The 13111-nt window shown below is 44.4% G+C and overlaps 1 protein-coding gene across 1 annotated transcript in view; it reads right to left on the minus strand.

Annotated features, from left to right (window-relative positions):
• The window catches only part of recql (RecQ helicase-like), a 57124-nt gene that overhangs the window by 19530 nt on the left and 24483 nt on the right, over positions 1 to 13111 (minus strand). Inside the window, exons 3-5 of the mRNA XM_084038511.1 lie at positions 6022 to 6249; positions 4528 to 4707; positions 3590 to 3696 (exon numbers count right to left, since the gene is read on the minus strand). Of these exons, the coding sequence (XP_083894637.1) occupies positions 3590 to 3696; positions 4528 to 4707; positions 6022 to 6249 (515 nt within the window). The remainder of the gene's footprint in view (positions 1 to 3589; positions 3697 to 4527; positions 4708 to 6021; positions 6250 to 13111) is intronic.

A 13111-nucleotide genomic window follows, 5' to 3' on the forward strand; every position in this document is an offset into this window, starting at 1 on the left:
GCCGGAGAAAATAATTGACTGTCTGTGAATTCTTACTTCCTGATTGCGCACACTCTGCCGATCTCAAGCACTCGTTGGCTGTGCACGAGCGGTGAGTCGTCTGCGCACCCGGCAGACGGAGGCAGTAGCTGCAGCTAGCCAGCGAGTTACACAACCAAAGTAAAAGAAGAAAATTCAAGAAGAAGAGCTGCAAAATGACTCCGAAATTACCAACAGCTGTTCGCAAAAGAAGAGGACAGACACAGTCAGGAGCAACACCAGAGTAAACATCGGTGATGGCAACAACCAGGGGAGAGAATATAAAATATACTGTATATAGTCTCTCTCCCCCAGGTGATCTCTCTTAAAAGGGACTTTAATGATGGCGCTCCTCCGAGTGCAACGTCGCAGAGCTCCCAAGAGTCAAGTTGCGTCTTTGTTGTTTTCTCGTTCTAGAGTTCCGACTATGGCAATCAAACATTCCTTAGCAATCGTATATGATCGTGCGAATTTACTGACACTTAGAGAGCGCAGTAGTTATGGCTTTTTCGACCTGAGTACACTGAACAATTACCCCAAGCTAGCACGCCACGTAGCAACACCAGGTCAAACTCAGGTAGGCTGCCCTCCCACCCATAGGAGCCCAAGGAGAAGACGCGGCAGACAGGGAGGATTGCAGCGAAGGCCCGGGCGTCTGGCTAGCAGAGGGAGGCTAACTCTCCCGATCGTGCTGTTCACGAACGTCCAGTCGCTGGATAATAAAATGGATGAGCTCTGTGCAAGGATATCTACGTAAAAGGACATCCAGGATTGTACCCTACTGTGTTTCTGCGAGACATGGCTGGGGGAAAGGACACCTGACGAGGCCATAGCACTGGATGGATACACAGTCGTCAGGGGGGACCGGTGCGCCAAGGAGAGCGGAAAGACCCGGGGAGGCGGAACGGCTATTCTCGTTAAAGAATCCTGGTGCCCAGACTGCCGGATTATTTGAAAATGTGGAATACCTGACGGTAAGACTAAGGCCGTTTTATTTACCCAGAGAACTGCAATGCATCATTGTTAGCGCTGTGTACCCGCCCTCTGCCAAGGAGGAGGCTGCACTTAAAGAACTGCACAGCTCGTTCAATGAGCATGAAAACTCCTACCCCGACGCTGTTTCCATCATTCTTGGAGATTTTAATCACTGTAACCTCCGGAAATATATCCCAAAACTGTACCAATCTGTGACTTTCCCCAACAGGGGAAACAAAACACTCGATCAGTGCTACTGTGACATCAAAAATGCCTTCACTGCTGAGCCATTACCACATTTTGGCAAATCTGACCATCTTGCAATAAGACTTAGGCCGGCATACATCAAGAGGCTAAAGGCGAGACCAGTCACAATTAAGTCTATTTACACATTGACTGACAGGGCACTGGTGTGTCTGCAGGGCTGCCTGGAAGCCACAGACTGGAGCATCTTCAGGGAGGCCACAAACAACATCCATGACTACGCAGAGGCAGATAGCAATTACATCTGCTGGTACATAAAGACATGCTGCCCCCCCAAATATGTCCGTGTGTTCCCTAACCAAAAACCTTGGCTCAATGGGGACATGAAACACAAAATCAGGGACAGGCGGGAGCGTTCAAGTCAGGAGACCAGGAGAGCTCAGTATGCGCTAAGGAGGGCCATTTCAGCTGCAAAAAGGGCCCACTCCCAAAAACTTGAAAGCCTCTACCTGAACAACAACATGCGTAGCATGTGGCAGGGAATCCAGGCAGCCACAAATTACAGGACTGCCACAACAAGCCCAGACAGCCTGAGGGCTCTGAGGCAGGTGAACCCCCATAAGGCTATGGGACCAGATGGCGTTCATCCCAGAGTCTTGAAGGGTAGCGGGTGTGTATGCTGACATTTTCAATCTGTCCCTATCCCAGGCAGTTGTCCCGAGTTTTCAAATCATCCACCATCATACCCGTTCCCAAAAAGTCAGACCCATCTACGCTGAGTGACTTCAGGCCTGTGGCGTTAACATCAGCCCCCATGAAGTGGCTAGAAAAGCTAGTTCTCAGCCACATTAACAACACAGTACCTGTCACCGTCGACCCGTTCCAGTTTGCCTATTGCCCCAACAGATCAGTGGATGATGCGGTGGCCATAGCCCTTCATCACAACATCTGGACAACCGCAGAACATATGCCAGGATGCTTTTCCTAGACTATAGTTCTGCCTTCAACACGATCCGCCTGGGCAAACTGATAGGCAAGCTGTCAGACCTAGGCGTCCCAACTCCCACCTGTAACTGGATCCTCAACTTCCTGACTGAAACACCACAGGTGGTGAGAGTGGGAGGCTGGGTGTCTGCCGAGCTCAAGGTCAGCACGGGTTCGCCACAGGGCTGCTGCCTCAGTCCCAAGCTGTTCATCCTCTACACGCATGACTGTGCCTCCACCCAGGACAACACCATCGTCATCAAATATGCCGATGACACCACCATCCTGGGCCTCATCAAGGAGGGTGACGAGTCGGGCTACAGGAGAGTGAGAGAGGACATTCTTGCGATGGAGAGGAGAAAAACCTCATCCTCAACGTGGCTAAAACAAGGGAGGTGATAGTAGACTTCAGGAGGCGCCCGCCCCCCCGCAGCCTCTCACCATCCAAGGGACTGAGGTGGAGAGGGCAGACAGCCACAGATTTCTTGGGCTGCAGATAACATCGAACCTGAGCTGGTCCCTTAACACTACGGCCATAGTGAAAAAGGCCCAGCGGCAGCTGTATTTCATCAGGCTGCTCAGGAAATCTGGACTGAACCAGCGCCCTCTCACCCTGGCCTACAGTGGACTTGTGCAAAGCATCCTAACCTCTGGCATCACTGTTTGGTATGGGAATACCACACAGGCAGAGAGGAGGGCTCTCCAGAGGGTCATAATGACTGCTGAGAGGATCATCAGCACCACAGTACCATCCATGGACTTTATCTACAGCCAGCGCTGTAGAAAAAGGGCAGCAAGAATCATCAGTGACCCAACCATTCAGCTCACCCACTACTCAAACCCATACAATGCAAATACAACCTCAGACATAGCAGAGCGGACAGTCTCATCACACACAAAACCAGATACCGTAACAGTTTTTTCTCAACCACAGTGAGACTGATGGCAGAAACAAGATATGTATGAACTGAAACAAGAAACATGGTGCAATACCCCCCCCCCCCCCCCCCTCCCCCCTTAGACTTAAATTCTTAAATTATTTTGATAACTATTTATTATATAGCTATGTTTGGACCAAATGGAGTAAGTGCAATATGTCCCTACCTCTTTTGTTAACTATTTAGTATGTTGCTGCTCTCTCTCTTTAGTTTAAATTTTTTTTTAATACTTGAACTTGAGTGTGGGAGAACCTGCACAAGAATTCCTATGTGTATTAGACTGTATGGCTGGTGCACAAATGGCAAATAAAACACTTTTGATATAATCCACAGTCCTCAACGTCACAATTTGCATTTGTGTGCTCTGTGGAATCTGAGGTTAATGCAATCTCGTGAAAGAGTAAGCGTAAAAAGAGATCAACAGACTGAAAAGTCAAGTAAATAAGCAGAATATGGTTGCCAGTGGTTACCTTGCTACTGGACGCATTCAGCATGACTGCTGGCACATCGATTGACTTCAGGTACATGATCTGGTCCTCCATCAGGGACACCAGGGGACTGACAACCAACGTAAACCCTGACACGTAAATGTGATGAGATAACAGTAGGTACAAAATTACAAAAGTTGTGTACAAGCATTAACAGTTTAAGGGGCCAATCACACAGAGACTAATTTCTAGACAGTGTTGCCTGCAAAACCATCCTGGCGTGCACTGCTCTCTTGTACAACACATCACATTTTCCTAGATGTACATAAAGGGTTAAAAAATTCACAACTTTTCAGCACCAGGTGCAGAGTCCACTCTTCAATGTCACACTGAACCCAGGCAGCCAATCAAATGGAGCAAGAGACGGGCTTTACTGCTCAACCACTTCCTTCCTGTTTTGATGGCAGTAGATGTGGTAGGAAAGGACAACAGCTGTGTCCTAAATCAGCGGCTGCATCCTTCATGGTCTATGTTCTTTGAAGACCACAAAGGCTGAACCAAGCAGTCTAGGATTATAGGTCTGGTCTACAGAGGATATCCTATTTGTATCACCTTTGCCGCTACCATTGCCTTAGCAACCAGATGCAGTTGACAAGAAAGAGTAAGCAGTGATAACCAATATTATCTGATTAAAATGGAGCAAGATATTATAACAAGTTTCAATCTGGCTTTAAAATCACACCATAGTACTGAATCAGCTGAAGGGTTTTTTCCGTTTTTCTTGTGCTTTTAGACTGCTGCCTGCCAATGTGGACAATAGCATCCTTTTATGGATCTGCTTGGATCCCCATTTGATCACGCACCACACTACACAGGTTCATCAGCACTTGAAAAACGTCATGTTTTTTAAGCGGCTGCACCTGTTGTGATGCGTCTCAGTGTGATTGGTGCAAAGGGCAGGGTTGTGTGTGTCAGTATACCCTTGGAGCAGACTGCAGGCAGCTGGAAGCAGAGGCTTTTTCCTCTTGCTGTGGGCATCACCAGGTACAGGTCTCGTCCTGACAGGGTCAGGTTGATGGCCCTCAACTGCAGTGGTCTGAACGTCGAGAGACGGAACGACTCCTTCAGGTGCTGCTCTACTGCTTCGGACCATGGAAAATCTACCAAACATGAAAAGATTAACAGTCTAGTTGTCTCTGCAGTTAAGACATTGTCCTCTCTGTGTAAATGAAAGGGGGGGTGGGAATCGTTGGTGGTTCACGATACGATTGATTGATTCTTGAGGTCATGATTAGATTCAGAATTGATTTTTGATTAGAAATTGATTATTTAATAAATTTGTTAATTATTTAATTAGTACATGCTTCAGGATATACTACAGTCCTATGTGAGCTAATAAAAGGCAGTGTGGCAAATTATGGCATGAGACCATAAGATTACAGAATTTTCATTTTTTGAACAAGTTTAACTGAATACAATAATGTAACACAAAGACCAAAGATGACATTAATTCATGTTTAACTTGTACAAACTTTTAGTATGTCTCAATTCTCAGTCAGTGGTTGTAAGAAAAAGTCAACTTACACAAATAAAAAAAAAGTATTAGAATTTCTCAATTCTCACTCTCTCAGTGGCTACGACATTACGCCAAGTTGTTGCAGGGGCTCTGAGACAATTTTTGCCCCGTCAGAGTCGTGTCAAAGTTTGCCGAAGTAGTGTGGTGCGGGTTGGTCGGCTGCTGGTGTTGGTCCCCGCTGCTTATCATTCAGCTTTAGGTGATGGCATACGATGCAAGCCCGGGCATTCGTAGTATTGCCCAAGTACTTGACTTTCATTTCAGAAACCTTGCATATCGAATGAGTCATGACCAGCTCCATCTTCCCCAGGAGGTTGTAAAAAAATCAGAAATGCGTTCAAACACTTTCCTTCCATGACTGGCTGAATTTCTTGCTGCTCCGTTTGGCATTTTACGGAGTCTGAGCTCGCGTTTACAGTGACTGAGTAGCTTGCCGCAATGGTCTTCAAAGGAAGCTGCGAAGTGCACACCATGAGATGGAAAACAGCGTTGGTTAAAATCAATTTTCGGAAATCATAAATCTATTAGAATATTAGAAGATAGGAATCTCAATTTTTACATTAATCACATTTTTGGCCCACCCCTAGTAAATTACCCTTCTTCTTCAGCTTCAGCTGCTGATTTCACTCTTTCAGCTTTCGCTAGTCACATTGGAGCTTGGACATTACTGCTGTGCAAACACAAAACACATTTTATCGCTCTACTCACAAGTTTTACCACAGCATAAAGATACATCGAGAAACTAAACGCCGTCCTGTCTGGGTTCATTAATATCATCCAGAGGTGATTTTACGTGTGACGCTGTATTCTCTGCATCTAGCAAGACGGCAATGTCTACTAAATGAGATGCAGTCATGTGTGAAGGGGGCTTAGTTGTACAATCATGTGTGTAGAGCACCTGTTCCATCATAGAGCTGCATTTCCTGCTGGCTCATTGCTGAAGCAGCTCCAGATGACTTTGTGGAGGATGAAGAGGATGGCTTTGCAGCATCACAGGCCTCCTCCAGCCGCTGCAGTAGTCCATCTTTACGAGTCGTCAGCTCAGCCTGCTTCTGCAGGAGCTCTGTGATCTGCAGCCCCACCAGCTCCAGCTCAGCCTCCACCGAGTCCAGCTCTGCCTGCACATCTGCAAACACCAGGAAAAAGTAAAGGTTAGGGACGACTAATGCAAGCATATCTAAATGCAGAAATTAACATGTGTTGTAAGTTGTAAGAACGAGCTGAACAATATTTATTGTGAACTAAAACATCAGGCTTCAGATTGGCTTCTGACCGCTGTGAACCCTCTGTTTCCACATTACATTTAGGTCATTGAGCAGACGCTTTTGTCCAAAGCGACTTACAATAAGTACATTTGTCAAAAGAAGGAAACAAAGAAACCACAACATATCATTGCCAATAAAGTAAGAGCTAAAAATAGAACAAGTGTTAGATCCTCGTCTGAGTAAAGTAGTAGCTGTTCAGCAAAACAAAGTCTGAGTCTTGAGCCTTTTTCGGAAGATGGCAAATGACTCTGCTGTCCCGACATTGGTCGGGAGTTCGCTCCACCACTGAGGCGCCAGAACAGAAAAGAGTCTGGACTTTGCTGAGCAACATTTGTTGAATTTCAGCGATGGTTGTACTAGCCGGCCAGCTGAAGTAGAGGAGCGAAGTGCTCGCTTTGGGGCGTGTGGTTTGACCAGTGTTTGAAGGTAGATGGGTGCCGTTCCATTGATGGCCCTGAAGGCCAGTGCCATCGTCTTGAACAACAGGAAGCCAGTGGAGGTCACGGAGGAGGGGGGTCACATGGGAGAATTTGGGTAGATTGAAGACAAGGCGTGCTGCAGCGATCTGGATACGCTGCAATGGTTTAGTCGCAGAGGCCGGGAGTCCAGCCAGGAGAGAGTTGCAGTAGTCAAGGCGGGAGATGACCAGTGCTTGGACCAGAAGTTGCATTGCATCCTTTGTGAGGAAGGTCAGAATCCTGCGGATATTGTAGAGGGCAAATCTGCAGGATTGGGCCACAGCAGTGATGTTGGGGGTGCAGGAAAGTTGATCATCAAGGATTATACCCAGGTTCCTCGCAGCTGAGGAAGGCAATACTGTGATGCCCTCGACAGTGACCGACAGGTCCATGCGAGGGCAGTCTTTCCCCAGGATGAGGAGAACCCCCCTGCCAGAAAATGAGAGCCCTTGCATTTGCAGCCCAGTAATAATGCCTAAAAACCGGGAGGCCGAGACCCCCGCTTTTTACATTCTTCTGCAGATGGGCTTTAGAAATGCGAGGGGGTTTATCTGCCAAAACAAATGACAGGACAACTGAATCTAGTTGTTTAAAAAAATGTAACGGCAAATAAATAGGGAGGTTTTGAAAAAGATACAAGAACCTTGAAAGTGCAACCATTTTAATGGCATTAATACAGCCAATCATTGAGAGAGGGAGCAGTTTCCAGTTCTTAATATTAGCTTTTAGTTTATCCACCATATCCAAAAAATTCAATTTCAGTAAGAGTTTGGGGTTTCTGGAAATCTTAAGGACAAGGTAATTAATATGGGTAGTAACTAATTTAAATGGCAAAGATTTCAAGAAAATATGACACATATTAGTCAATGGCATGAACTCACATTTGTCCCAGTTAATTGTGTACCCAGACAATTTTCCAAATGATTTTATATAATTCAGAAGGTTGGGAACTGAGACCACTGGGTCTGATAAACAGATCAATAAATCATCAGCATACAGATTAACAAGGCTTTCGACATTACCAAACTTTACACCATGAATACCTGGGTGACCCCTTATACCTATTGCAAGTGGTTCCAAGGTAATATCAAAGAGAAGAGGAGAAAGAGGGTCGCCCTGCCTTACACCCCGCTGTAATTTAAAGGGTCGGGACCTATCTGAATTAGTGAGAATAGAGGATACTGGTTTAAGATAAATTATTTTCACCCATTCAATAAAACTTTCCCCAAAACCAAATTGCTTTAGAGTCTTTGACATGTAGGGCCATTCAATCTGATTGAATGCCTTCTGGGCATCAAGAGATAAAATAGCAGCCTGTGTATTTTCCCCATGTACTGAATATATTGTATTTAAAAGCAGACGGACATTACTAAAAGAAAACCGACCTGGGATAAATCCAGTCTGATTAGGATGTATAATTGTGGAAATATGCCTACCTAATTTTGTAGCCAAAACTTTAGTTATTATTTTCAGATCACAATTTAAGAGAGCAACCGGTCTTTAACTTGCAGGGTCCACCGCTTCCCTTCCCCCTTTCAAAAGCAAGGAGATATTTGCCTCATATAATGAACTGGGGAGCGTCTTATTTCTCATAGAATCTTTCACCATTCTCAGCATGAGTGGAACTATTTTGCCATGAAATGATTTATAAAATTCACAGCCAAAGCCATCTGGGCCGGATGTTTTTCCAGAGGGGAAGGCTCAAATAGCATTCAAGAGGTCAGTTTCAGAAAATGGGGCATCTAAGTCATCTCTAATTGGGGAACATTTAAATTAGCAAAAAAATTACAGAAATCTGCTTCAGTGGCCTTTACTTTACTAGAATACAGTTCCTAGAGGAATTGGGGGCGCTGCTCTTGTGGCGACCGGCAGCAGGCGTTTGGCGTGTGCGTCGAGTGTGTGTGTTTTAATTGTTTACTAACTTAGCAGTGTTTACTAACTTTTAAACTAGCGGCATCCTGTTTTAATGCTCTTATGCGCACTTTAAAGAGACTTTTGTAGCGCTGGAGTCGAAGATGGAGATAGTATTTTTACTTTTCCTGACGGCCACCCTGAATCACACACTGGGACTGGTTGTGAATCCTCCTCACTCAAGTAGGATTCAATACAATCGTGACATCCTTCTCGGATTTCAATCGCATGGCTTCCCAGAGGATCTACTCGTGGACTTTTCCCCTTCCAGTGGCGAGTATGTTTTTAACTGCAACAATGACTTTATGCGCACTTCTGCGAACACTCGGAGCGAGGCGAGGAGGAGGAAGAGGGGAAAGAAAGGCGGTGTTCGACAGCGGCTAAGGAAGCTGACCCGGGCTAATCGTCTCCCTTTACCATCTATAGTCCTGTCAAATTTCCAGTCGTTAAAAAACAAGACTGATGAACTGCAAGCGTGTGTGTCCTTTATGCACGAGTTCAGGGATGTGTGTGTATTGGCTCTCACTGAGACGTGGTTAACTGACGCAGATCCAGACTCCACTCTTATCATAGATGGATTCGGAGCTCCAATACGGCTGGACCGTGACCCGAGGACGACAGGAAAGAGCCGCGGCGGGGGCGTCTGTCTGTACATCAATCCCAGGTGGTGCACTAATGTCACGGTGCGTGAGCGAATCTGTTTACCGGACATCGAGCTGCTGTCGGTATCAGTGAGGCCCTTCTATCTACCGAGGGAATTCCCTCAAATATTCCTGACGGTAGTGTACATCCATCCCAGCGCAAACGCGAATGCTGCTGCTGACGTCATTCATTCGGTGTCACAGCGACTTCAATCTCTGTCACCTGATGCACCAAGTTTCTTCCTTGGAGATTTTAATCATGTCAACTGCAAAAAGACTTTGAATGGCTTCAAGCAGTACGTCACCTGTCCTACTCGTGGCAACAATACGTTGGACTTGTGCTACGGCTCTATTAAAGGGGCCTACACCTCTGTTGCTGGCCCACCTCTCGGTTCCTCAGACCACAACGTAGTGCACCTGCTTCCCACGTACAAGTCTGTGCTGCGCAGGGACAGAGTGCAGACACATGATGTACAGGTGTGGAATGAGGAGAGCACTTTGGCACTACAGGGGTGTTTTGACTGCACCATTTGGTCTGTGTTTGAGGAATCATCCAACAGTATTGATGAACTGGCAGATGTAGTGTGCAGCTACATATCCTTTTGCACTGACAGTGTGATCCCACATAAAAAGGTTTTTTCCTATCCGAACAGCAAACCATGGATAACGAAGGAACTCAAAAGCCTACTCAGAGAAAAAAAGACTGTCTTCAAGAGTGGTGACAAGGCTGCATATGCACAAATTAGAAAAGTTGTTAGAGCTGAGATCATAAAGGCGAAAAGTGCCTATAAAGAAAAAATTGAATCCAAACTGTATGACTCTGATCTCAAGTCTGTGTGGAATGGCATGAAACTGATGACAGGCCTACAGAAATGTAATAATAATTCTGTATCTTTGAATGGCTTTACTTCCAACATGCAGCTTGCAGACGAGCTAAATAAATTTTACTTGAGATTTAATGTAGATGTTTTTAATGATAAAATAAGTAACATGAGAGAGCTTGTCAGAGACACTTCTGCCCCTGACATTGACCTGTCCTATGTCACCAACCTTCTTAAACAGACTAAAGTAAATAAGAGCCCGGGGCCAGACAATATTAGTGGCAGAGTGCTCAAGTCCTGTGCCTCGCAACTTAGTGGAATTTTAAAAGTCATTTTCACTCAGTCTCTCCAGCTGCAGACCGTTCCTAAGGTGTGGAAACATGCAACTATTGTCCCCGTGGCTAAAATAAAAAGCCCCAAAGTCTTAAATGACTTCCGACCAATAGCCCTCACCTCTTTGGTGATGAAGGTCTTTGAAAAGCTAGTTAAGAAGGAAGTATTGAAGCAGGTCAATGGCCTCCTAGATCCTCTGCAGTTTGCCTATCAGGCAGGTAGGGGCGTGGAAGATGCAACTCTGTTTTTAATAAATGTCTTAGTTAAACATCTGGAGGCCCCTAAGACACATGCAAGGCTTTTGTTTGTCGACTTCTCGTCGGCATTCAATACCATCCAGCCCTATCTTCTTGCAGAGAAACTTACTTTGCATTTTAATCTGAACCCAAATCTTGTTGGCTGGTTACTGGACTTTTTGTTAGATCGATCACAATGTGTGAAAGTCAATGGTGTGTTATCATCTAAGTTATTGTCTTCAACGGGTTCCCCACAGGGCTGTGTCCTGTCCTCACTGCTTTTTATTCTGTACACAAACTCCTGTAGGAGTACATATGAGAACAGGCATATTCTGAAGTTCGCTGATGACTCTGTCATAATAAGTCTTTTAAAGGACAGTGAAACTGAGCATGGTACTGTGGTAGATGATTTTATAACATGGTGCAATGATTTCTTCTTGTCAATCAATGTGCTAAAAACAAAAGACATGCTTATTGATTTCCGAAAATCCCAACCTATCACTCCTCGGACAATCATTCAGGACAAGGAGGTTGAGATTGTATCAGAATATAAATATTTAGGGACTCTCATCGACAATAAGCTGAGTTTTGAAGCAAATACAGATGTAGTATGTAAAAAGGTTCAGCAGCGCCTGTTCTTTTTAAGAAAATTGAATTCATTCAAAGTCTGTAATATCTTAATGACCTTATTCTATCAATGTTTTATCGAGTCTGTTCTTACTTATTGCTATGTGGCCTGGTTTGGATTCCTCACCCTGTCCAACAAAAACAGGCTAGCAAGGCTTACCAAAGTGGCAAGCAAGGTGATCGGGGTGCAGCAAGCCCAGCTTCAGGACATATATCTCAAGCGAATATGGACCAAAGCTAAACTTATTATTGACTGTCCTGACCACCCACTTTATAAGGAGTTTGACCTCCTTCCATCTGGACGCCGTTTTAGGATGCCTAAGACCAGAACGCGGTGTGCCAGGGTCTCCTTTATCCCTGCTGCCATAGACAGGCTTAATCTCTTGGGCTAGGCTTGGTTATTCTCCCAGGCCTCTGCACTTAAATGCACTTGGGTATTAAGTGTTGTTTATCTTATTTTATTTTTATTTCCTATTCTTGCAGCACTATGCACTTTAATGCATTGTGTAGACTGCTTGCATTCTTACTTGCGCAGAGCATTATGCATTATGTATTATGTATTGTTATTATTATTACTATTATTATCAACAGTAATTTATTAGTAGTATGTTTCTATTACTCGTACTGTTTTTAATGTATTACTGCACTATGGTGTGCCTGGTGACATGTTGATGTCTTGGATGCTGTTTTTTTGTCTTGTGTCTGTAATGCTTGCTGCAAATCCATTTTCCCTCGGGATATGAATAAAACTGAACTGAACTGAACTGAACTTATAGAAGTCCTTGAAGCATGCATTTATCTCTCTCGGATTGGTTAGGAGTATGCCTGATTTGGATTTTATCCTATGAATGGCCTGTTTAGCCCTGTTGCCTTTAAGTTGGCTAGCTAGCAGTTTCTCTGGTTTATCTCCAAGTTCAAAATATTTCTGTTTAATTTTTAATAGAAGACTACCAACACGTTTATTAAGAATGGTGTTATATTCATATTTCAATTTCAAGATCTTATTGTAATCAGAGGATAAGAGGGAAGATCTATAAGCCTCTTCCAGTACAGGAAGCATTTTTTCAATGTCCTTAAGGCGGTTGTTAAATTCTCTTTTCTTGGCGGATTCAAATGAAATAATGTGGCCCCTTGCAACTACTTTGAAGGCCTCCCACAAAACAGAATCCGAAACTTCCCCATTATCATTTGTAACAAGAAATTCGTCTATACGTGCATTCATATGCTCAATGAAAGACTGGTCCTCAAGAAGAAGAGGGTTGAAGCTCCAGCTGTATTTTGGACTAGATAGGATATTTCTGAAGTTAAGAGAAACTGGACTGTGATCAGACATTAAAATATTATGATACGTAGAATTAGTAACACTAGGCAGTAATTCAGAAGCTATCAGAAAGTAGTCGATCCTAGTGTAAGACTTATGGACATGAGAATAAAAAGAAAACTCCTTATCTGTAGGATGCTGCAGACGCCATATTTCAACCATATTCCTTGTTTTAATTAAATAATTCAGAATTCCCACTGAAGCTATAGTGGGAGGTGGTTTTGTAGAAAACCTATCTAGGACGGGGTCCAGATAACAATTAAAGTCTCCCCCAATAATAACATTCGGGGTGGAGTCCGGTATCAAATCAAATGCTTTACGGAAGAAATCAGGATTATCAATATTTGGACCATAGATGTTAAGCATCGTTATTGG

Source organism: Eutrigla gurnardus, assembly GCF_963514095.1.
Source record: "Eutrigla gurnardus genome assembly, chromosome: 21".
In the NCBI taxonomy this organism is placed as follows: Eukaryota; Metazoa; Chordata; class Actinopteri; order Perciformes; family Triglidae; genus Eutrigla; species Eutrigla gurnardus.